At 41.2% G+C, this 26606-nt stretch overlaps 1 protein-coding gene across 9 annotated transcripts in view; it reads right to left on the bottom strand.

Annotated features, from left to right (window-relative positions):
- The window catches only part of PTPRZ1 (protein tyrosine phosphatase receptor type Z1), a 220581-nt gene extending 194175 nt beyond the window's left edge, over positions 1-26406 (bottom strand). For all 9 annotated transcript variants that reach the window (XM_038421170.2, XM_038421190.2, XM_038421181.2 and 6 more), the window contains exon 1: positions 25857-26406. In XM_038421170.2, coding sequence (XP_038277098.1) covers positions 25857-26391 — 535 coding nt within the window. In that variant the 5' untranslated portion in view covers positions 26392-26406. The remainder of the gene's footprint in view (positions 1-25856) is intronic.
- Between the last annotated feature and the right edge of the window lie 200 nt (positions 26407-26606).

Genomic DNA, 26606 nt, shown 5'->3' with positions numbered 1-26606 from the left:
TAACTCTGCCACACTTTCCTCCTCAGGACTTCAGTAGTCTGGCTCTCCAGCCATGTCACACTATAGTTTCCCCCTCTTCTGAGGCATCAATGATCCAAACAAATAGTGCCCATCAAAATCGTGGTAGTCAACACACCATCTTCCTCCCATCCTGGGCTCCTCTTCAGCCTCACTCTTTTTGCAGAGCAGCAGCTCACAGGGCTTCCCCCTGGAGTCCCTCAGCAAAACTCAAAAACTAGACAAATACAAACTATGCAACTTCCATCCACCCCAGGGTTGAGTTTTTAGTCCATCTTAAGTTCTCCCCAGTTCTCCATCCTTCAGCACAGACTAGCCTATAGGACTACCTCCATAGAGTCTTGCACCTTTTCCAAGGTGCCCAACACAGAAGCTAATTCCACTCCTGTAACTTTCCTACACTTCTCTCTTCACCTGGCTTGTAGCAGGCCTACCCACACAGAGGGAACTCCAAGCCTCCTCTCTCCAATGTCTCCTCCCCCAACTGCACTGAACGCCTTCATTTTAACTGCTCTCTGAGCCTGACCCATCCTACAGATATGGCAAGGTGGGGCTAATTGAACTCACAGGCTTTAGTTAACCCCTTCACAGCCAGTGTGTGGCTTATACACCCCATCACACCTGGTTTCAGTTTTACTTTTCAGTTATTACACTGTATGGTTATTGGGTTTACAGTTGTTAAATACTGGCAGCTTCTGACTATAAGGTTTTGATACTCCATGTCCTATGCCCATCTTTTGGACTGTATCCTAGAGATAAAGAAAAAAACCCATCAGGCATATGGATATGCTAGGATACCCTTCTTCACTTCAGATTCTCCATTTTAGAAACCATCTGTATTAGTACGTTTATCTAATTTATTTTTGAATATACAAATCACTGAAATCTAATAGAATCATAAAAGATTAGGGTTGGAAGAGACCTTGGGAGGTCATCTCGTCCAACCCCCTGCTCAAAGCAGGACCAGCCCCAACTAAATCATCCCAGCCAGGGCTTTGTCAAGATGGGCCTTAAAAACCTCTAAGGAACATGTCATAAACATACAGCTAAGGGTAGCATAAAATCCCTCCTTTACCTGTAAAGAGTTAAGAAACTCAGATAACCTAGTTGGCACCTGACCAAAAGGACCAATAAGGGGAGAAGATACTTTCAAATCTGTAGGGGAAGGTTTTTGTTTTGTGCTTTTGTTGTTCTGTTTGGAGACAAAGAGAGAGACCAAGCAAGTAATTCAGCTCCTACTGAATGATACTATTTCTGTAATTTTAGATGCAAGTAATAGCAAGGAAATGCGTTAATATATCTTTTGTTTTAGCTTGTGAATTTTCCCTATGCTAAGAGGAAGGTTTATTCCTGTTTTTTTGTAACTTTAAAGTTTTGCCTAGAGGAATCCTCTGTGTTTTAAATCTTATTACCCTGTAAAATTATCTTCCATCCTGATTTTACAGAGGTGTTTCTTTTACTTTTTTTCTTTATAATAAAAGTTCTGTTTTTAAGAATCTGATTGGGGTTTTTAATGTCCTAAAAACCTAAGGGTCTGGTCTGTGCTCACCTTGTTTACTCTCAAGCCTCCCCAGAAAAGGGGGTGAAGTGGTTTGGGGGGATATTTTGGGGAAACAGGAACTCCAAGCGGTCCGTTTCCTAAATATTTGTCTAACTCACTTGGCAACGATACCGTTCCAAGGACAAGGAAGAATCTGTGCCTTGGGGAAGTTTTTAACCTAAGCTGGTAGAAATAAGCTCAGGGGGGTCTTTCATGCGGGTCCCTACATCTGTACCCTAGAGTTCAGAGTGGGGAGGGAACCCTGACAGATGGAAATTCCACCACTTCCCTAAGTAACCCATTCCAGAGTTTCACCACCTCGTAGTGAAATAGTTTTTTCTAATATCCAACCTAAACCTCCCCCACTTGAGACCAACTTGAGACCATTGCTCCTTGTTCTGTTATCTGCCACCACTGAGAACAGCCTAGCTCCATCCTCTTTTGAACCCCCCTTCAGTAGTTGAAGGCTGCTATCAAATCCTCCTTAACTCTTCTCTTCTGCGGACTAAATAAGCCTAGTTCACTCAGCCTCTCCTCATAAGTCATGTGCTCCAGCCCCCTAATCACTTTCATTGCCCTCTGCTGGACTCTCTCCAATTTGTCCACAACCTTTCTGTAGTGGGGGCCACAAAACTGGACGCAGTACTCCAGATGTGGCCTCACCAGTGCCCAGTAGAGGGGAATAATCACTTCCCTCGATCTGCTGGCAATGCTCCTACTAATGCAGCCCAATATGCTGTTAGCCTTCTTGGCAACAAGGACAAACTGTTGACTCATATCCAGGTTCTTGTCCACTGTAATAACCAGATTCTTTTCTGCAGAACTGCCACTTAGCCAGTCAGTCCTCAGCCTGTAGCAGTGCATGGGATTCTTCCATCCCAAGTGCAGGACTCTGCACTTGTCTTTGTTGAACCTCATCAGATTTGTTTTGGCCCAATTCTCCAATTTGTCTAGGTCACTCTAGACCCTATCCCTACCCTCCAGCATATCTACCTCTCCCTGCAGCTTAGTGTCATCTGTGAACTTGCTGAGGGTGCAATTCATCCCATCATCCAGATCATTACTGAAGAAGATCTTGAACAAGACTGGCCCCAGGACAGAGCCCTGGGGCACTCCTGTTAATACCGGCTGCCAACTAGACACTGAGCTGTCGATCACCACCTGCTGAGCCCAATAATCTAGCCAGCTTTCTATCCATTTTATAGTCCATTCATCCAATCCATACTTTTTTAACTTGCTGGTAAGAATACTGTGGGAGATATCAAAAGCTTTGCTAAAGTCAAGATATATCATGTCCACCCCTTTCCCATAACCACAGTGCCAGTTATCTCAAAGAAGGCAATCAGGTTGGTCAGGCATGACTTGCCTATGGTGAATCCATGTTGACCGTTCCTGATCACGTTCCTCTCCTCCAACTGCTTCAAAAATGTATTCCCTGAGGACCTGCTTCATGATTTTTCCAGGGACTGAGGTGAGGATGACCGGTCTGTAGTTCCCCAGATTCTCCTTCTTCCCTTTTTTAAAGATGAGCACTATATTTGCCTTTTTCCAATTGTCTGGGACCTCCCACAATTGCCATGAGTTTTCAAAGATAATGACCAATAGCTCTGCAATCAAATCAGCCAACTCCCTCAGCACCCTCGGATGCACTGCATCCGGACCCATGGACTTGTGCATGTCCAACTTTTCTAAATAGTCCTCAACCTGTTCTTTCACCACTGAGAGCTGCTCACCTTCTCCCCATACTGTGCTGCCCAGTGCAGCAGTCTGGGAGCTGATCTTGTCTGTGAAGACCGAGGCAAAAAAAGCACTGAGTACTTCAGCTTTTTCTACATCATCTGTCACTAGGTAGCCTCCCCCGTTCAGTAAGGGTCCCACACTTTCCCTGACCTTCTTCTTGTTGCTAACATACCTGTAGAAACCTTTCTTGCTAGCTGCAACTCCAATTGTGCTTTGGCCTTCCTGATTACACCCCTGCATGCTCGAGCAATATTTTTAGACTCCTCCCTAGTCATCTGTCCAAGTTTCCACTTCTTGTAAGCTTCCTTTTTGTGTTTAAGCTCATCAGATATTTCTCTGTTAAGCCAAGCTGGTTGCCGGCCATATTTGCTATTCTATCTGCACATTGGGATGGTTTGTTCCTGAGCCCTCAATAAGGCTTCTTTAAAATACAGCCAGCTGTCCTGGACTCCTTTCTCCCTCATATTAGCCTCCCAAGAGATCCTGCCCATCAGTTCCCTGAGGGAGTGAAAGTCTGCTTTTCTGAAGTCCAGGGTCTGTATTCTACTGCTCTCCTTTCTTCCTTTTGTCGGGATCCTGAACTTGACAATCTCATGGTCACTGCTGCCCAGGTTGCCACCCACTTTTGCTTCCCCTACCAATTCCTACAATTCTTCCCTGTTTTTGAGCAGCAAGTCAAGAGGAGCAAGGCCCCTAGTTAGTTCCTCCAGCACTAGCACCAGGAAGTTGTCCTCAACACTTTCCAAAAACTTCCTGGATTTTCTGTGCACTGCTGTATTGCTCTCCCAGCAGATGTCAGGGTGATTGAAATCCCCCATTAGAACCAGGGCCTGTGATCTGGAAACTTCCATTAGTTTTCTGAAGACAGCCCCATCTACCTCATCCTCCAGGTCTGGGGTCTATAGCAGATGCCCACTACGACATCACCCTTGTTGCTCTGAGCTCTAAACTTAACCCAAAGACTCCCAGCAGGCTTTTCTCCAGTTTCATACTGGAGTTCTGAGCAATCATACTGCTGTCTTACATAGTAGTTCTATGTGTTAGAGGACTAGAGGATTAGTCTCATAGATGGTTTCTATCTTTCACTATTGAAGTTATAGAGAAACTGTAAAACTATTGAATGGAAAGTATAATGGGTCTATGTTCAGTTCTCAGGAGCAGACCTTGTTGAAACAGGTGCTTTTGCAGATACTTAGACTTTTCCATTATTTAAATTCCAGGATTTCCTACCTTGCTAGCATACGGAGAGCAGCCTGGGGGGGGATGAGAGGGGGAGAACTAACCCACACCACCTTCTTAAATTGAGAGTATTTTCCCCTTTACTTATGGTAACTCTTAGCCTTGATCCAACCTCTTTCTTCTGTGGCGTTTTTCATTCCACCACAATACCAAATAGCAATTTTCCAGAACACCTCAAATGTCTGATGTAAAAAACAAAAAGCTTGACACATGAAATGTTAGAAGTTAGCAATAGCCTCAATCCCATTTTCTGCAAACTATAGGGGTTATATTCTCATTCCCAAACATGTAACTTTCATCAGTGCAGAGAGAGAAAAAAAAATGTAAATTACCACAATTTAAGATGAAAAATGAGCTAAATTCTGGTTAGCCCCATGCAGCAGAAACCCACAATTAGAAGGTAAAAGATGACCACTCTCATTCTAAATGTCCAAAATATCACAGAGAGGCAGTCCTGCAGGCACTCTGTGACAAGAAACACAGATAGGCATTATAAGGTATGGTCTTGGCATCTTGTAGTCTTAATGCGAACCTGTGTTCTGAAACCAGCTTCGGTTTCTCCCAAGTTGACTAGGAAATAGTCTCCTTATACAGCCCTCAGTGCTGTTTAGTCCTATTCTTAGGAATAACGGAGGCTGATCTCAGATTACAGTTGCACCCCCTGCATGCTAGTGAAAATGTGGCTGCTACCATTGTTTTCCTTGACCTTTGATCTGATCATGACATTTCCCACTGCTTCAAATTCTTCATTCAACTCTCCATTCAACATATTAAAATTAAAGCTTTTGTCCTTGCCATCAAGAACTTGCAGAATTCCAACTTACCCAATATCCTAGAACTTGTATCTCACTGTGTTCAGGCCCCTCCAATCTGCCAATAATACTACCCTTAATGCCATGTTTTTTCCTTCCTACTCCTGTCTCCAGGCATTTTCTTGTGCTGTCCCTAATGTGTGGAATGACCTTTCTAGCCCATCATCACAGGCCAAATCTCTTTTCATTCAAGCCCTTCCTAAAATCTCACTTATTCAATGATGCTCAATAAATAAATACACACACCTCCAAGTTATTTACTCCCTTCTCTTGTTTTCATAGGATATCATGGTTGGAAGGGACCTCAGGAGGTCATCTAGTCCAAACCCCTGCTCAAAGCAGGACCAATCCCCAATTTTTCCCCAGGTTCCCTATAAGGCCCCCTCAAGGATTGAACTCACAACCCTGGGTTGAGCAGGCCAATGCTCAAACTACTGAGCTATCCCTCCCAGATAGGATAGCCTATCTTCTGTGAGTCCATTAGCTGATGCTGAAAAAACCAATAACTGATATTCAAGAATAGTAATAGCTCTACTATAAGTGCCTCAATCTTACTTTTTATTTGCTGTCAATTTATTTGCTGTCAGCTTTATAACTGAGCAAGAGTGCTTCTATTGGTCATAGTTTGCATATCATTAATGTGAAAATATTTTCTCTGCCAATTTCTTGCAAAATTGTTTTATGATATATGAAACTATATATTTTTCTGCCTCACACACTTTAAAAAAAAAGATATTTCTCATGACTGTAATGGAATTCTGGATTTTTTTTTTTTTTTAAAAAAAAGGAGGATTGTCCTTTCTGAATGGCAAGTAGAACACACATCAACTTTATTTTTCAGAGTAAATGTGACCCAGTCAAGCATGTATTTCTTTATCACTACAGCCCTTGGTGAATTCCTAAAAATAGTACTTTTATAATATATATTGCATGAAAAAGACCTTAGGGATGTTGTATCCAATTAAAATCATGCTGAAATATAGCTAAAACCTATTTCTGAATACTTCCTCTCTGAACAAGAATACAAACTTAGATTCTTTTTGATACTAAAGTTTTTCCACTCTCACATTCACACTAAAAGTCTTCCTAGCCCCAGTCTTCAGGAGTTCCACAATTCCCCCCCCCCCCACACACACACACACTTTTCAGATAGCATGAATATGAATAACTACAAATCATACTGGAAATAGAGACTAGCTACTACTGCATTAGGAAACCAGCAGTGTCCTTCAGTCTGTAATACTCTACTCCTGGGGGAATTCTGTGCTACTCTGTGTGTGTGTGTGTGTGTGTGTGTGTGTGTGTGTGTGTAATTAATGAGCCACACATTTTTATTTTTTCTGTGCAGAAAAAAGCTTCTGCCAAAATGTTGCTGCAGTTCCACCTTTTGCTCACCTGAGTGAGCTGTGGCAATAGAACACAGCAGCAGCTCCTGGCCAGTGAGGGAAGAGAAAGAGCCTGCTTTCTTCGCAGCACCTGTCAGGCCAGGTCAGGAGACGGGGCTCTGGGGAGACAGACAGGGTGTGGTGCTGGGGGCAGGGGATCATAAAGGCTAGTAGGGGAAGACAGACTGGGGCAGAGGCTGAACGGGAGTGGAGACACAGAGCCTCAGGGAGGAGCAGAGCCATATGGTGATGGGGGAGGAGGTGCAGCGCTACATAAGGACAGATGGGTGGCTGGTGGGGGCACAGAGCCCCACATGGGAACAGGGGGAGGTTGGTACTGAGTCACATGGGGACAAGGGGAGAGGGCAGTGACATATGGGGATGGGGGAGTGGGTGTCTGAATGGGGGTGGAGAGACACATGTAGACAGGGGTGCAAGGACACATGAGGGTGCAGGAACACATGGAGACAGGGGCAGATGTGCCTGACTGAATGGGAGAGGCTAAGGATCAGCCAGGGTCTGCATGGGGGAAGCTCCCTACAATCCTTCCCCACCCTCCAAAAAAACCTGTTCCATACTTTTCCCATCCATACCTAAACAACCCTCCAAGTTCACACCCAGGCTCCTTCCCAGCAATTTACTTCCCTCGTCCTCAACTCCTCCATTACCCCTGACTCCCTCAAGTCTTTGCACTTCTTCTGAGGTGTGCGGGAAATACGGTTCTGTATTGTAGTTTAAATGAATTATTACTCAAAGTTCTGTATGTTACTCAGAGTTATGCCTAGTAAGGAATCTATTTGTCAAAAAACATTTCCTGAATCTTTTTTGTTGTCTGTATTGTTACAGACATACTTGCCGACAGGTATTTTGACATAAATGACCAAAAATAATTGAAACCGGTGTGATATTTGTTATTTTGACAAAATATGCAGAATTTTAAAATATTGTGTGCAGAATTTTTAATTTTTTGGTGCAGAATTCCCCCAGAAGTAAATGCTCTGCTCATACTCTATAGCATCCACAGATCACCAGCCTCCCTGGCTTGGGTAATGAGACAGGTTTTGAAATCAAATGTGGGCCCCTTCTTATTTTAAACAGAGAAATGTTAGGCCACTGGTATGGTTTTTTAATGAGTAAATGTAACATGCTAAAACAATGTACATTTCATCCCAAGTGTGTTTCAAACACATTTATACATTAAAATTGAACAAGACTATACTTTTTGATGTTAAACAGTTTATAATCATCATTATGGTCTGACTCTCACCATCTTTTCTCTCTTATTATTTATTGACCATATTTACTGACTGAATGTTATATAAATGTAACCCACAAACCTCCTGGGTGTGGTGTTCTGTCCTGTCTAGTGGCACCGAGAGAGAGATTAATGAGTCTGCTCTACAGCCTTTGGAGAAGCCATATGGCTTTTAGCTCATGCAGTAGAGCAGTGGTGGGCAACTTGCGGCCCGCACATGGCCCATCAGGGTAATACGCTGGTGGGCCATGAGACACTTTGTTTACATTGACCGTCCGCAGGCACGGCCGCTCGCAGTGGCCGGTAACCACACCCACTGGGAGCTGCGGGCAACCATGCCTACGGATGGTCAATGTAAACAAACTGTCTCACGGCCCACCAGCGGATTACCCTCATGGGCCATGGGCCACTGGAGTAGAGGCTCATGCATTTAGCTCCAGGGGACCCAGGTTTGATCCCGTCCGGCGACAACTGGGGTCTGTTGGCGTTATGTAAATACAAACGGAAGGACAACACCTTCCTCAACTGCTTATCATAAAAGACAATTGGTGTTTTGCCAGAGTACAGTAGCAGGATTTGACCCTTTCTAAGGTTACTTTTTCTTTTCAGATGAGAGCTCTCCTCTTTAACAGCAGTGTGTACAGTTTTAACCACAATTAAAGTCCATTGGGCCCATTTCTGAAATTCTTGTCAACTCCTTGTCCTTAAGGGACTTTGGTGAGCAAACCTCTTTACAGCTCCTCCCATTTAGCTCAGTGGGATGTTTGGAGTTTTGCAGGAATGTAGAATTGTTGCCCTCATTTGCAACAACAGTCAGTACATTTTTCTTAAATTTTCTAGTAACAATTATAAAGGATTCTAGGAAGTACTGTTAATATCCCTTTGCTTAGCAAACTGTCACCCTTTATCTTTGCCCAGCTGTCCAGAATTTCATTACAAAATTCATCATTTATCAGAAGTAATTAAAAATACTGGAAAATCTCCTTTTACTAGGGGTTTTTGTTTGTTTTTTTTAAAGAAGGTTTCTTTAGTTCAGAAAAAATTAATGTAGGTAGGTTTTCATTCAGCACTTGCTTGCCTAATTTAAACCCTTTGGGGATGTGAATGCTGGTTTTCATGGCCTGTTTTGAATCTTTACTTGCAATGTGTATTGTTGTAACATATTTGGGATCAATTGTGCTGAGTAAGGGTTGTTGAAGACACAACCCCAGCAGGTGCAGTTGGAGGCATTGTACCTCAGAGCATCACTATTGGAACTTCCCGATGTCCAGGGAGAGTGAACATTCTCTGCTACAGCACCCCGTTCGCCTTCCCAGCCAGCTCCACTGACCTCCCTGCAAAGTTCAGGGCCACAGTTATGGCTCTTCCCTGCTACTTTTTGGGTGGCTAGTGCCCACACAGGTGTAAGCAGACCTCTCAGTATAGGGTTATTGTGTTATCATTCAAAATATATCCAAGGGTCACCACATCCCTAAACCACCGACCAAGATTTAGCAATGGTCCATCACAGTGGGGGTACAATTTACTCAGCAAGTGAGAGCTAGTGGGGGGGGGGGGGGGGGAAGATGTTTCACCATGACAACAAGGTTATTTAATGGAAGCAAAAGATAATATAAATGGTTAATCAAAAAAATAACAGGGATTTTATTTAAACCAGAACAAATGGAACTGGAGTTGACCTACCTACAACAACATTAATAGATGAAGAATACATATAATAAACAAAATTAGAACCATTTGATTATTATATGTATGTAATTATATATACACACACATACTCTATAGCTTACTACTAAGTGTACTTAACTAAATGTAACCTTCTAAATAAATAAATCTATATCTATCTTTGCATGCACAGGCCTCTTAAGTTATTATAGTTCAAGGTTCCCCTTTCCCAAATCTCTTAGTTCTGTCTAATGCCCAACTCAGTCTCTGACCCTCCAGTGCCTCTCATGACTTCCTGAAAAGATGGATTGGACTGCAGTGATTCTTGCTTGCAGGGTGCACATTAGACCAGACCCATGGGATCTGAAGGATCTTTGGTTTTTCTGTTCCAAATCTCTGAGACAACATGAATCAATGACAGGAGATGACTGGAACCAATGATCAGGAACATACAGGAACAGATGCTCAGGAACACACCATCCAAAACGGATTCACTTGACCAGCCAACCGAAGGGACCCTCTCCTGCATGTCCATCTGTCCTGCCCAGTCTCAGCCTCTCCATTTACTCTCCTTCTCGCTCAGTCTTGGTTTCCCTCCATCCCTCTGGTTGCCCTCGCCTCCGGTGCTTCTCTCACTTTACTCACAGATTCTCGATTTTTTGTCTCTCTTTTAGCCTCCCCACTGCCTGCCTCTGTCCCTCCACCATCCCCCTCTTCTCCTCAAATTGTCAGTTTCCCTCCCGCAGAAGGGAGAGATCACCTCCTCTCCATAGAGGAAGGTGCACAGTCGAATCCCTTTACTGTATTTACATGGGCTATAGGAAGGACCAGTCTCTGGCACTTGAGGGAGTGCAACTTTCTCTGGTTGCTGTGCAGGGTTGACATAAATAGGGAGGCATATATAATATACCCAGTACAGTGGCAATGGTCAGTGTCAAAAATTCAACATTTACCACTTTTTAACTATTGGTATCTGACACACTAATATTTTCCTATAGTTAGAACCGGAAATAATGGTGGTATCTGGGGACACTACCATGTGGTAACTTATTAAAATGTAGAATTTCGAATGATGACCAATGTATCTTCTGAGTCTGATCTCTAATGTTTGTTTTGTGACCTCTACATTAGCAAGCCAGATCACCAAGTAGGAACTAGATGTTACTTTGGGACATGTGTTCCAAGACCACACAGAACTGAGATGGCAGCCAATGAAAGATGTAACCTTGTTTTCACATGTTCCGGCAGTGAATGTTAAAAGCCTCACCTTTTAGCATGAAAAAAATCAAAATTAAACAGGATGCTATTATTTCTTACAAATGTGACCCTTATGAGGAGCCAAACAATGACAGCGGTCTGTAAGTCATTGTTGAATGCTACATGTGAGGGAAAATCTGAGTTTTCTAAACCTTGAAAGTGTCCTACCACACTTTTTGGGCATGCATAGTCATTAAATGAAAGGAGAAAGACACCTGTTTTATGGATGTCCCATTCAACTTAAGTATTCCCTTTGCCATTGCTACAGCTATGCTGTGGCATGGCTGACATCACAAATGAACATCAGATGTGTCACATTCTTTTCACTTCACTGACTTGGATGCAACATGCCACAAAATGCTCACCTACTTCTTCCATTCAGAATCTGATTATTCAATAAAAGTAAATAGTACTTGATGGAATGAACAACCTAGCAGTTAAAAATATTTGGCCTAGATGTTATATCTAATATTCATAGAAAACATGGTTAGAGATAACGTATTGGGAATAAAATTTCAGACCAGCTGGTTTGACTCAAGTCTTCTAGCATAAACATAACTATGACTTAATTTATCTGAGTACATTTAAGACCGCTACATTCAGATGATGGAACAGAGGAGTCAGGGCTATTTGTCAGCAGAAACAGGATACCTTAGTCCAAGAATATTTGTAATATTAACCCCACTTTTTTGCATTTATATAGTACTTTTCATCCCAAAGTGCTTTTAAAAAGGTTGGGGAGTTACCTCCATTTTACAGATACGATAAGTGACATGCCCAAGATTGCACAGCATGCCAATGGCAGTCAGAACCAGTAACCAGGTCTCATGACTCCCAGTCCCATGCTTTAATCACTAGATTAAACTGCATCCCCATATGTAAATTTAGCCACAAATGTAATTCTAGTTATTGGTTAAAATACTGATCATAGATAAGGGGAATACAAATATAGGAACTACTCTCCCTGCCATCTGAATGGAAGTCTGCTTCCCTATACATCTACTGTTGATCGCCACAGACTATGAAGGAGTGTACCTATATCATTTCCTGACAGCAGGAATTTGCCCATCATCATGCTACATAACACTAACATAGCATTTTCTTCTTGAAAGTACAATACAAAAGTTAACTTATAAATTTTCACAACATGCCTGGGAGGAAGGTAAATATTAGTAAGCCCATTTTACAGATGGGCAGCTAAGGCAGAGTATTTAAATGACTTGCCCACGGCTACAGAGGCCAGGATGAGAACTCAGATGTTCCTAGAGCCCACTCTTGAACAAAGGTCCATAGAATGCCTAAGTCTATAGAATGAAAATGTCCTTCTATAATGTAAATAGCTATATTTCTCATAAACAGGAGTAATTCTAAAGTACAGAGGTATTACATCAGTAAGCATAGTAATAACATTTCCCCTTTAAATTAAAATCCTGCAGGTCTTTATATCTATAGAAATTATTTTGACCTGTATTTGTAGATCATTTTGTTTGGTAAATGAAGTTTCAAAACCAGCTAGTGTTCATACTCTGCCTCTTGAGATGTGGGTCCACAAGCAAAATGGGGAAAAAATTGCTAATAAATTATTTTGATGTAGAAACATTACCAGAATGTTTGTTTCCCTAGGAAGCATTTCTGAAGAATATTTTTCACTTATGTGAACATAATTAAGAAGCATTTATTAAGCATTTTTGAATATTCTTTGCCTGGGAACACTGTTTTGCATGCAATATATGAGTACAATAGCTAAAAGATATCCATGCAATCTTAAAATGAAAGCTTTTCTGTAATGACTTTATTCTATATGCTTTTATTAATTTATATATAAACTCTTAAGTATAGAGAGACTACAAGCAAATTCTGCACTAAATTTAGACCACAGAGCCTTTAGTACCTCTCTCCTTAATTTTGATCATCTCATGAAAAATTAATAGTATGGGGATACATTTTGGCAGATGCTGTTTCTGAGCCTACAACCAGCAAAAACCCATCCATCACAAGTCATGCAGAGCAGAAGATGGCCTCAAAGATTTTGCCTCTTGGAAAAAGTCACAGCGATACCATTTTTGGTTGCAGTGTGCATTTTTAAAACACATACTGTATTCACTCAAGCCTGACTGTCCTCAGGCCTCTATGTACAGTCTCCATGCAAAGTTTTCCTTCTCTTGAAAGGAACAGACTGTTCTGGTCTCAGCCAGGCTATGGGCACACATTAATGCTGCTTTTTTGACCTATTGATGCATTCACTCTCGAAGGTGAGGCAAGGAAGAGTGTGCCTATGGTGACTAGATGTCCCAATTTTATAGGGTCAGTCCCAATATTCGGGGCTTTGTCTTATATCAGCACCTATTACCCCTCACCCTGTCCTGATTCACACTTACTATCTGGACATCGTAGGTGTGCCCCCTATTCCTTTCCAGCAGCCTGTTTGAATGTAGCCTTATATTTATGTACATGAGAGTTAAAGAATTTCTGTAAAAGGACATGAAAGGAAAATTCTTCATATTCTCTTCTCCCTCTTCAGATCATAAATACATGTAACTGCAGATTACTGGCCAAGTCTTAGGCTATTTCTGCAACACAGAAATGCTGAAGTGGTTGCACATCTAGTTTTGGAAGTAGCAATAATAAATCTGTGTTTTGGTCTTTTGTCATGCACTGGATATCCAAAATCTGTAGTAGTTCTGTAAATATATCTCACCAGTGCAAGTTGAACATTTATTTCCTGTTCTGGACTGATGGAAAGCTTTTTAATTTCAAACAAGTTATAACTGCCCATTTTAAAGGATTATTGAGAAATGCTTTGTAAATCTAAAATAATAATCATAATACTTAGGACTTATCTACTGCATTGTATCTGCCAAACATTGCACAAACTAACTAATTAAGGGACTTGGTTGAGCCTTTAAGGCTTTGCCCTGCATTGGGGGCGGTCTGAGATGTACTAAGTCAATGGAAACTTGGGGCGGTATTGTGCTTCAGAGAAGCTGAGTGACTCAGTGGGGAAATGGTTCTATTCTCTCCACTCCATCCAATGGAGCTGGCTTACTGTGAAAAGGAGCACATGTTCTACCCTCCTTAAGGATGGTGCAGCTGCTACATGCTCTGTGAATCTGGGAGGTATTATATCTGCCTGAAGCAAAATGCATCTTGGAGCTCCAGCTGGGATGGTGCAATTACACACAGTTTCCAACACAGGGATGCAGATTAATGGCAGTTATACAACTGCACCTTTTAAGGGTGCAGCATGAACTTTTTTGCCAGACCAATTCTGTTTCTGATACATAGAAATAGGAATCTGCCAAGACTGAAATGTGCATGGTCTTCTGGGATATGCAATCCCTCAGAGGCTGCCCAATTTCCAAAGCGCCCCAGATGTACAGCAGCCTGACTTATCCAAAAGTAAACTGCGCTGTGGGACAGGCTACAAAATTACAAATAACCAAGAATGAGAGACTCTCCTTTCAAGCAGCTCAGCAGCAGGGAGATGTGATACTGCTTGAGAGGATAATTTCTCATCTTCTTTAACAATGTTCCCAACCCCTACATCCTCCCCCCATTCACAAGGGAAGACTGGTTCCAGGCCTAAGCTATTATTATTAGTTCAAAAGAATGCCTAACTTTGTGCTAGGAACCAAAGGACTTTCCCACCCTAAATATTTCTACTTTTATTTATATTACCGTAGCACCAATCAAGAGCATGGTCACATTGTACCATACAAGTACATAAAACAACATGGATCCTACTGCAAAAAGCTTGTCTGGAAAGGAGTCCTGGAAATCACTGTTACTAGTGGTGACCCCCAACCTAGAAAACACTATCATAATAAGAAAAGGAGTACTTGTGGCACCTTAGAGACTAACAAATTTATTTGAGCATAAGCTTTCGTGAGCTACAGCTCACTTCATTGGATGCATCACAAAAGCTTATGCTCAAATACATTTGTTAGTCTCTAAGGTGCCACAGGTACTCCTTTTCTTTTTGCGAATACAGACTAACACAGCTGCTACTCTGAAAACTATCATAATAGACTCCTTTCTACAACCCTGGCAATTGTCTTACTGTGGGAAATTCACTCTTTTCGTTCCATAGCCCATTTAAAATCTTCTTCATGGAATATCTGTTGAGCAGAATCTTTATCTCCAGCTCTGAGAAAGAGCATGGTTGGGTGACCACACAAAGCTGAGTTTGCCATCAATGTGGCTGCTTCCACAGGTTGTGCTGCTTGAGGCAGTATTTCCTGGGATACTTGTGGTGCAACCACAAGTGACCTATTTGGCCTGGATAGGACCATTTTATATGAAAATGTTATTAGCCAGTGTAATTTTTTTCATTTAACCTTTTATTTCCTTTTTAACTAGCACTCTAGTTTAGTTATTCCCCCAACATCACCACTAAGAGAGATATTATTCACAAAATACACTACTTTTAATATCTAATGTCAAGAATAAAATATAATTTTGTATTACTATATAAAGTCTTTGGGCCATATTCTTGCTATGAAGGCCTGATCCAAGTTCCACTGCAATCAGTGGAAATCTTTCCATTGATTTCAGCGGGAGTCAGATTGACTTCAAATGCACCAAAAATGCATGTAAGCAAGCAAATGGTGGAATTCACCACACATATGCAAGTGGAAGGTTCCACTGGGATTCTAGATCATTGATGAATGTAGCTAAGGGAATGTGAAGCCCATTAAACCCAGCAAATCATAAATTCTACCTGTTCGCAACTAGACTGAAGATCCTGTGCTCTGGGCTATTTCCTCCTTCTACTATATTCACAGGCTGCTAGATGGCCTGCAAGGCAAGTATATCCTGAATGAAGCCTCTTCTGCCATTCTCATTCACTTTGACCTTTCTTCCGTGACTTTCTTTCCACATCAGACATTTCCATAGGATTTACTCCAGCTGCACGTGGGTCAGAAGTTGGGATACTTCTTGTAGCCATTTCCTTCCTTATACATTTATGGAGGAAAAAGCCATAGTCTGGCCCAAAGACTGCAAATTCCTCTGGATAGAGCCTTTCCTGCCCCCATTAATATCAATGACAGAGATCCCATTAATTTGTCAGCAAAACTTTATGCATACCCAGGATGTTCTATAAACACTGTACAAAAAGTGTCTACAATTACAGCTTTTTCATGACATAGTCTGTGATAAAGTTTTATCCACACACAGCATCTTCATTTGGAATATGATCTACAAATTTTATCCCTATTAACTGATTAACTTACAACTTATTTACCACAAACACACACACACACACACACACACACACACTTTCGGGTCCTCTTGTATTTTGTTTCTATTTATTTGAAACTCTATGTAACCTGAAACTTTCCATTATGCACCACTGCATTATCTCCTCATCTGATTTATTTGAACCGATTTTCTTTCATTCAGCAAGACAACTAGACTAAGCTTAATGTACATTAAATTGCCCTAGTAATTTTTTCACATTAGGAATCTCTTTCCCTACAGTAAACATTTAAACAGTTGAGAATGTTAGTCACGTCATTTAAGATGTGCACACATTCCCAAGTATATATCTATCTTTCCTGGCTTCATATTTCTAGTAAGTTTTCTGCTTAGCAGTTCAACCACTCAGACAAATCTCTAGTAGATTGTGTGTCACAGTCACATCACCTCACGCAAAAAAAGTGAGAGCTTCCCACGTAGACAGTGAAGAATACTGTTAGATGGAGGTACATTTTCTCTGCCAGTTCACACAATACAAAACCCATAGCTGACAGCACAATTCAGAAAAGACACAAAACTACTCAGAGCTAAAGGGCTGGGTAGTCTCCCAAAATCTTTTTTGTACAGGTCTATTTATCACTAATGGATGAGAACGATTCCTTGGTTAAATGTATTTTTGTCTGCACTTGAATGAATGCTATTGAGTATAATACTGACTAATCTGTGTTCAAATGCCTATGTTGCTAACTACAGAAATCTGCTTTCTTCCTCTAATCCACAGATGCCAAACACTGTAAACCTCCATGCAAAATGATAAGACATGGTACAGAAAATAAAATTAACAGAATAAATTTACATTTTTTTCTTTTACCCACTCTTTGTAATGAAAATTTACTGTTGATTGTGATTCATACCGACCTTAAGTTACTCCTGTAAACAGATAAAGTCAGTATTAAGCAAAACTAAAATAAGAATAAAAAATGAAATAAAGAATAGAGAATGGGATAAATCCAAATGCCAAAATACATGGAGAATAATATTAAAGAAATAAAGAGAGTGGTTAGAAAGAGTGGGGAAGATTGTCCCCTCCTGTGGAAATACATATGGGAGTGGGTCTGAAAACCCTGGAGGAGGAACCTTGCAAAGCTTCCTGATAAGGATCTGCAGATTCTGGAATCCTCCTGCACTTAATTTACTATAATCAACACAGTAGAAGTGGGTCTTTAGGAAGGACTTGTATGTGGATGAGGTCAGAGAGGTCACACCATTTATAAGGAGCTGCGTGGAAGAAGACATGTAAGGGATTGTGTGAAAAGCTGACAAACCAGCGGATAAGGCTTGAAACACTGCCAGAGTGGAAGGGAAGGGCCAATGCTATGCTTAGCATTGACAAGCTAAGACAAACTGGAAGGGGCAGCATTATGAAGAACTTTGAAAGTGGAGAGTCAAGAGTCTTTCATTTCATGCAATAGCATATGGGGAGCCAAGAGAGAAGTGCAAAGAGAGAGGAAACATGATCAAATGGATGGGCAAGGGAGATTTTAGAAGTTGTATTTTGTATGGATTGAAGGACCGGTTGGGGAGAAAGAGTGAGAGTGTACAGCACAACAGAAATGGTAGCCCCTCATCTTTCATGCCCCACAGGACAATTCTACTCAGACAGAGAGCCTTTCACTTGCTAAAACTGAGATGAAGCAAGCCAGTGTCAGACCTATTTGCATTATTTTATAATTACACACACAAAAACTACATTATTAGGCTTTTAAAGTCAAGCACTCAAAAGTTAGGAAATACCAGAATTGAGGTTGCCTGTGCACTTTGGCCCTTTGTATGTATGCATTATGATAAATATTACAAGAACACATTCTATTTTTTCCCCATCGGACCCATACACTAGTTGTTCATTCCCCCCTCCCCCAGAATAATATTTCACACATGTATCATGCCTTCCATCTCAAAACATTTATTAATTTAGCCACAAAACATGCCTCTAAAACAGATGTTCTTGCCCCAATTTACAAAAGGGAATTCTAGGGCACAGAGAGAGACTAATCTAAGCACAGAGTGGAAGCCTGTAGCAGAACCATGCATGATTGACTGAGTCCTAGTCTAGAGTCTTTTCTACAAGGGCCTCTTTCCTCCATCCAGGGCAACTCTGCATCCTTGTGAACAGCTTGGGTGATATGGGAAGGGTAGGCTTCCCTAGGCTTTGACGGATTTAAAAAAAAAAAAAAAGAATCTAAAAGGATTTTTTAAACGAGTTACAATGCAGGGAGAATCCACTGAAGTCAATAAATCTTTCCATGACTTCAGTGGGAGTTGGATTAGGACCATATAGCATCTAAATCAACTGAAAACCAGACATATTAAAGGAATACCCAATGATTTGTCAGGAAAGTTTAAATGAGTTAGCAGTTCTCTATGAAATTCAATTAGTGCATGTACAGAAACATAAGTCTTTATTCATTAAGAAATTTGATTGAATGTGTTTGTGTACAGCAGCCTTTATTCACTGTATTTCAAAGTACCTTGTAAAAGTATTTCAATACAATACTCCAGCTGTCTCATTTCACTCTTTGTAACACTAATATTTCATCAACTCCTCACTGCTTTTATATTTAACAAGCCTTAGCAAAAGATACTTAAGTCAGTGAGAACAGATATCGTTCTTAATTGTAACTGTTTTATTCAATTGTCAAGCAATCTAGAACTAAACAGAATTCCCTGGACACAGATTATGAAAATTAAGGTTCCAGCACCCATCCTGTAAATCCTTAATCTAATGAGTAATTTGTATGCAGGTGAGTACTCCCAATAACTTCAATGGGACTACTTACCTAAGCAATTTTACTCATGACTATGGCTTTGCAGGATTGGTCCTTTATTCTGCAGGGCACTTGTCATTTCAACATGATGCAACAGTTGCAGGAGCAAAAATAAAAATACCATTGAATTTTGTTGTAGTGTTTTTTGTTTTGAAGGTATCCTTAAAGATTTTACAAAAAGATATAAGATATATACTGAGAGTCTGATGGCTGGGTATGGAGCAACAGAAATCAGTATGCCCCTCACAATGACATATATAAATGCACAGAATTTTTTACATTAGAATCATCCACTTGATTGAAGAGGATTGTTTTCCAACTCCAAACTAGTTTGTAGGAATGCCAAAATAATTTCTTTATCTTTATGGAAATGGGAATTTGTAATGCAGATCAGTTGGATGATTGTAACCCTAGATTCTAATCCTAAATTAAGATTCCCTATGTAAAATTGAAATATTACATTTGGGAATTTTTCAGATATGATTGATATCCATAAATGTCAAGAAATACCTGGTTCTTTAGCATTCTTCCAAAGTAGTAAGTAATTTTCTAAAGCAAAATTGAAAGGATCCGTGGTAAACACGACATTAATAAACCTTGATATTTACATGAAATCGTGTGTATGACCAGTAGGGGAGCCAGGTGTCTGGTTTTCGACCAGAACACTTGGTTGAAAAGGGACGCTGGTGGCTCCGGTCAGCAACACCAACCGGGCCATTAAAAGTCCAGTCAGTGGTGCCGTGTGTCTAAGGCAGACTAGTCCCTACCTGTCCTGGCACTGCGCTGTGCTCCGGAAGTGGCCAGCAGGTCTGGCTCCTATGTGGGGGGCCATGGGACTCCGTGCACTGCCCCCCCCCTAAGCACTGGCTCCACACTCCCATTGTCTGGGAACCATGGCCAATGGGATATGAGGGGAGGGGGGACAGTGCCTGTGGAGCCATGACAGGCAGGGAGCCTGCCTTAGCCCTACTGCACAGCTGCCCGGGAGCTGCCTGAGGTTAGCTTGCACCCCAACTCCCTGTCCCAGCCCAGAGCCCCCTCCAAACCTGGACCCCCCTCCTGCACCCCAAACTCCTCATCCCTGGCTCCACCCCAGAGTCTGCACCCCCAGCCGGAACCCTCACCCACTCCCACATCCCAACCCACTGCCTCAGCCTGAAGCCCCCTCCCACACCCTCTGGTGTGGGGCCAGGGATGAGGGATTTGAGGGGCAGGTAGGTACTCCGCACTGTGGCTGATGGGTTCGGAGTGCAGGAGGGGGCTCTGGGCTGGGGCAGGGATGTGGGAGGAGGTGAGGACTCCAGCTGGGGCTGCAGACTCTGGGGGCGAGGGGTTCGAGGTGCAGGAGGGGGCTCCAGGCTAGGACTGAGAGATTCGGAATATGGGAGGGGGCTGCGGGTGCAGGCTCTGGGCTTGGAGTGTGAGCTCTGAGATGCCTCATACTGAAAAGCAAGATAAAATGGTACATGAAGCTGTAAGAATCACGCTATTAACTGGGAGACATGGGTTCTAGAACTAACTCAGACTTCCAGTACCCAGGGGGAATATTGAGAAGCACTGCCCATTTGATGAGGAATTAAGAACATAAGAATGGCCATACTGGGTCAGACCAAAGTCCATCCAGCCTAATATCTTGTCTACCGACAGTGGTCAATGCCAGGTGGCCCAGAGGGAGTGAACCTAACAGGTAATGATCTAGTGATCTCTCTCCTGCCATCCATCTCCACCCCCTGACAAACAGAAGCTAGGGACACCATTCCCTACCCATCCTGCCTAATAGCCATTAATGGACTTAACTGGATAAATTCATGGAGGTTCTCTTTTAAACCCTGTTATAGTCCTAGCCCTCACAACCTCCTCAGGCAATTGAAATGGTCATCAAAAGAACAGAATCTGCTCTCCCTTAAATTACTAATTAGAGGAATCATAGTGGGAAGTGACCACTTAAATAATGCATGCAGAAAATGAGGAAAATAGCTTTAATTGGAGAATAGGCGATACATATGAAGAATAGGCAATACATATAGTTGCATGTTAATTTTAGTAATTCATAGTTGAAATATTCAGAATATAATAAAATTATCTCCACATAATTTTTAAATAAACAAAAATACATTTAAACAAGCTTAAGTAGTGCTGCCTAGCATAGCTTTGAAAACTTTGCTTTTACATTGCATTAAAAGTAGGAAAAGTTACTGTGCCAGCTACCTTACACATCACACCCACAAATAGTGTGCCGCATAAATATTGGTTTGTACTTAAGCTATTGAAAGTTTCATTAAAAACCAGTCTCAGTAACTTCTGCATAACTTTCAAGATCTACTAATATGTATATGTACATACACATACACACTTTGAATGTCTATATAAAAAGCCTTTTTGGTACACAGATATATAAAATCAAATATAACACAGCCACAAAGAGATGGTTAAGAAAAGAAAAATTCCCTTTAAATTCATGTTTATGTTTTATCTTTTTGTTTCTGCTTAGCTAAATGTATCCATAGAGAGCATGTAATAGGAAACGTGCATCATCTTAAGTGTAAAGCAGAGTTAATAATAAAATCGCCACTGTGATATCTAGTACAAAATGCATCAAAATTAATATCTGAAACAAATATCAGAAAAGAAATTTAAACTGGGCAATAGGGCCTGATTCTGTATTCTTTACATATCAAACTGAATCCAAATGAGGTTGTAAATATGTACATGATGTATGATTGAGTCCATAAAGATCATAAAAGCATACTTGATCCAAGGCTTTCATGTTTGCATATCCATTAATTGTTAATTATTATGGGTACATATCAAAGTACAGCACAGCAGGTGCATTCACAAAGCTCTTATTTGTAATGAGATAATTGCTTGTACTGTACCTCCACCACTCAGCTTTGGAAATAAACCCCTTGAACTCAGTAGAACACCACAAAATGAATTATTTAGAAAAAAAAGCTATTTTCTGTGTTGATAATGGCTTGTTACTCTGATGCTACAGACTGAACTAAAAACGAAGCAATGCATTGCACATAATGAAACCAAAAGACAATTTACTAACAAGATGATTTCCTTATTGGGTTTTGAGGGGTCAAGGGTTGGGCAGAGAGTGGAATTTAATAATGGCAAAGTATAGATGAGCTACATTCCAAGTGATTTTTTTATATACTTTGGGGAAATCATCTCTAAATTTTCACGAGCAAGAGGAGGATACAGAGAATCACAAAGCAATGTGCAACACGTTAAGTTCATCTGAATATTTAAGTCACTAACTCAAAAATGAATCACTCTTCATAATACAATTTGTTAAAATGCGTTTCTGGTTCTTAAAACATTTTCTCCTCTTCAATTATTTATAGCTAAATCTGCACACTGGAAACAGAATGGGACAAATTCTGCAAAATCTTACAGCTCATGGATTTGGGTTACTTAGAATGTGTCTGTAAGTCAGAGCAGACTTGAAATGAGAGTGAATTAGCTGAATAAATGCAATTACAAACTCTGTCAATGATTTTTTTGTTCATGGTAAAAATGCCACAACTGATGCAGAATGATGTTCAGTGCTTCTTTCTATTTTTTTATAATAAAAAAATTTACTAGGAAATCTTTATTCTGACTATAGAATAATGTTTGCATATAATCATATAGTGCCAGATTCTACTACCTGTAAGGATCCCAAATGAATAGTATCATTGAAGAACTGAAGTAATTGGTACTATTTGAATAAAACCTTATTCACAAGGAGTCCCAGTGATTTCAGTTCTTTAACTGACTTCAGTGAGACGACCTGTGGAATAGGGTATTATTCATCCCTAAGTAAGGGCATCAAATTAAGGCCATTATAATTTGCCCAGGAATACAGCAGATGAAACCCCTGCCCTCAACTCAAATACTAAGTTTTTCCTTTGGGAGTGAGTATTCTTCCCTCCCGTTTCCCTCCTAGGAGTTTTTCATAGGGTGGGGAGAACCAGGTTTTACGTATTTTTCCACAGATTAATGACAGGTTTCAGAGTAGCAGCCATGTTAGTCTGTATTCGCAAAAAGAAAAGAAGTACTTGTGGCACCTTAGAGACTAAAATTTATTTGAGCAAAAGCTTTCGTGAGCTACAGATGCATCCAATGAAGTGAGCTGTAGCTCACGAAAGCTTATGCTCATAAATTTGTTAGTCTCTAAAGTGCCACAAGTACTCCTTTTCTTTTCACAGATTAAGTGCCTCATACTGCTCCCATTGAAGTCTAAGGCAAAACTCTGAAGTAGAACTGGACCTCAGAGTAGTCTTCCCTTGAAAAATGAGAGGATATCACTGTAAAACAGTGGCAAACTGGGAACTCAACAATATTTTTTTGAAATTACATGCAAATCAGGTTGATCTGTAGAACACAGTAGTTTTCAAGAGAGTTCTCTGTATCTCCCTGAGGATAAAATGATAGACTCTTGAAACAACATGCACAGCCTTCATGAAGAAGATGCAGTCTACCATGCACTTCAGCAACATTCCATTCATAAAATAAGCTGACGCTGGTTCTGGATACCAGAATGAATGGTAACTGCTAGCCCAGTACAAAAACCTCTAGGACCTATAAAATTCACTAAACCCAATGATTCAATTCTTTATTGTGAGAAAGCAAAACTAAATTATATCAAAAATCTTAAAAAAAATAAAACCTTTAATCTTATAGGCAAAGAGCTATAGATTAGAAGTATTCTGGGTTGTGGGCAGAGGGAAGAAGATATTCAAATGAAATCTGATTAAAATTAGTCTAATAACCTGTCCAGTGTATTCATTCATGGGAACAATCACATCATTCAACAAGCTATGCAGTCTGGCTCATCAGTCCTCAGAATGAGCTACCATTGAGACCAAATCATCCATCACCTCTAAGAAGGGTGACCCCTCCAGGTCAGTTTTGAAAACAATGGTGAATCTGTCAAGGGAGAAAAATTAAGTAGCAGCTGGTGTTATACCTGATGTGGGATTGAAAAAAAAAATGGTTTCTAGTATTGGCAGATCTTTTGTATTTAAGTGTACAGCATACTCACACAAGTACACCGAGTGTTAGAAAGTTACATTATAAACAAACAAACATCCATCTTATTTCTACCAAGACACAAAAGGAAGTATAAACAAATGTTTAACAGACAAGAATCTCTATTTCCCTAGAGAGTTCAAGTTCTACTTAATGCCTTTCCTTTTTTTATAATATGGCATGACCACATTAAGCTACAAGAAAGACGTAAACTCCAGTAACATTGCACTTCTGTCAGAAATGTAATTATGACTTTATATCATATACATTGTGTCATAACAGCATACACCCATATTTACACATACATATAAATAGATTTTAATTTTGACTTTTAAAATAGGAATTTTCATTACTATTAGGAAATGAGTTAGGAATATATGAAAGATGTTATAAAAAACTCGAGTATATTTTGCTAGTTCATACTTTGCCATACCTTACTACTGGAAAAGTGTATTGGTCTATTCATTTATATTTTATTTTAGAATAAGATTTTTAGAATTAATATTTTAGAATTAAAATTTGAATAGTGCCTATCAAAAGTTAAGAATGTTGTTATAACAACTGAAATATTTTTAATTAAACGTCAGTTGCACCCATCAAATTTACAATTCAACCACTTCCAATAAGCTTTTTGGAAAGGGAATTCAAATTAGTTTCTTCCTATGTCAAATCAAAAGAATTACAGTACGAGGAGTTCAACTACAGTGAAATTGATTGCACCGTTTGCACATGACACTGATCTTTGTTTATAAAGATTTACTGTGCCAGAAGCAGCACCACCTATTGGATGAAAAATGTAGGTTAATGTCTACTTTAACACTAGAGCTCTACCATAAAACTGGTTTTGTGGACAGATGACAATGACTGAAGATCTTATTTTCACATAAGTATGTGAAACTTAACCAATATTTTCCAGTGTTTTGGCAGCAGCTAATAACATCACAACATAAAATACAATATAAAATTTCATGATTTAAAAACATTTTTATTTTAATATATATGACAAAGTATTGAAGACAACACTTCTTATAATATAAGTTAACTATTCCTTTAATATCTGCTTTTGAATGCTAGAAAGGAAATTGCAGGATGCACTCTGCATAAATCTGAATGTGTTTAAAATTAATTTGGTTATGTAAGTGGTCCTGCTAAAATCAGAATACCAATACTGTGTCCAGTAAGGGTGAACTGTTAATATACAGACTAATGTCTTTTTGCTTTTAAAGACATCAGTATCCTACTCATTTTAGAGTAATGACTGAATTAATCAGCTATTGGATAACTCTCTTCTTTTTTAGACTGAGATTTGGCACCATTCATTGATACTCTTAAAAAAAAAATGTGAATTGCCTAAACAGGCTACTGGCTAAAATAAAATCGACCATCTAATGTACTGTACAGACAAGTTGATGCTTGTTGCCTATATTGCCTTGAATTGTAGATTTCTCTCTCATTTCATATGTGATACATTTTCACGTGAGTGCATCCAGTCGGGCTGTGGGAGTGAATGGCTGGAACACCGTCTCCTCAGAAGAGGCTGATCCTGGCTCCTTGGCTAATGGCAATGCAAGCCCTTTGCCTAGTGCTTTTGGTGTTAAATGCCACTTTTCAGGCCAGGGCGTGGGTGGGATTGTGAGCGATCCCAGCCAGAGCAGCCCCTCTCCCCGTTGGGGGAGGGGGGGGGCAGGACTCGAGCTTGCATCCATGGAGCCCAGCAGCAGCTGGAGGCTAAGGTGAGGAAGGAGAGAAGAAACATTCCCGTCCATGATGCTGACGGCAGATTTCCGTGGTGTGAAAATAAAAGAGGCTCCGGTCGGGAATGGCACGAGCCAGGGCTCACAGAGGCGCAAAGTTGGCTTTAAACCCCCGCTATTATTAAAGCATGCAAATCTCACTCACCCGCTCGGAGGACGCAGAGGAGCTGGATGCAAGCAAGCAAGCGCCCCAGAATTAGCATTTCCAAATCGTCCTGTTCCCCCTTGTCTCTGTGGCTCTCTGTCCCCAGGCAGCTGCACCTCTCCTCACCGGGGGGAATGGCTTGTGAGCTCCAGCCTCGCCTTTTAAACGCTTCCCAGTCGGGGGGGGGAGGGGAAGAAGGGAGGAGGGGGGAGAACCTAGCAGGGCCAGACTTGGGGCTGCATCTCTGCGACTTTCGCTCGCGCTCTCCAGCCGGCTGCTCCCATTCACCCGGCGGCGGCGGAGCGGCGCGATGTGCGCGCGGGAGAAGGCGCGAGCCCGCGCGCTCCTGCGTGTGAGGGGGGCGGCGGGGGGCGGGCGCGCGCCCGGCAGAGGGGCGGCCCGCGGCGTGTGCCTCGCTCTCTCCTGCTGCGCGTCTGCGGGCTGGGGGTTCGCCCCTTCCGGCCAGAGAGAAGTTCGTCGCGAGCCAAAGCAATGGCGGGGGTGTCTGACTTGGCAGGAGCCAGCGAGGTTCCATTCTAAATATGCGCCCTACAGAGCCTTGCAAACCCTGCTGACTGCAGCTGGGCTGCCCACCCAAGAAAGGAAGCGCCTAGGCCACCCCTGCTCTGCAGCCACCTGCCCAGCAGCTTTTTTAACAACGCTCGAAGCCTGCCACCTGTGCTTAATTTGCTCTGGGGCTTGCTAGGGCTGAGCCCCAGCACCTCTAGGCTTGGCAGCTCATAGCCCCAG

This window comes from Dermochelys coriacea, chromosome 1 (genome assembly GCF_009764565.3).
Source record: "Dermochelys coriacea isolate rDerCor1 chromosome 1, rDerCor1.pri.v4, whole genome shotgun sequence".
NCBI classification, from domain to species: domain Eukaryota; kingdom Metazoa; phylum Chordata; order Testudines; family Dermochelyidae; genus Dermochelys; species Dermochelys coriacea.
The sequence above is the reverse complement of the archived record's forward strand: the minus strand, read 5'-3'. Positions and strand labels throughout refer to the sequence as shown.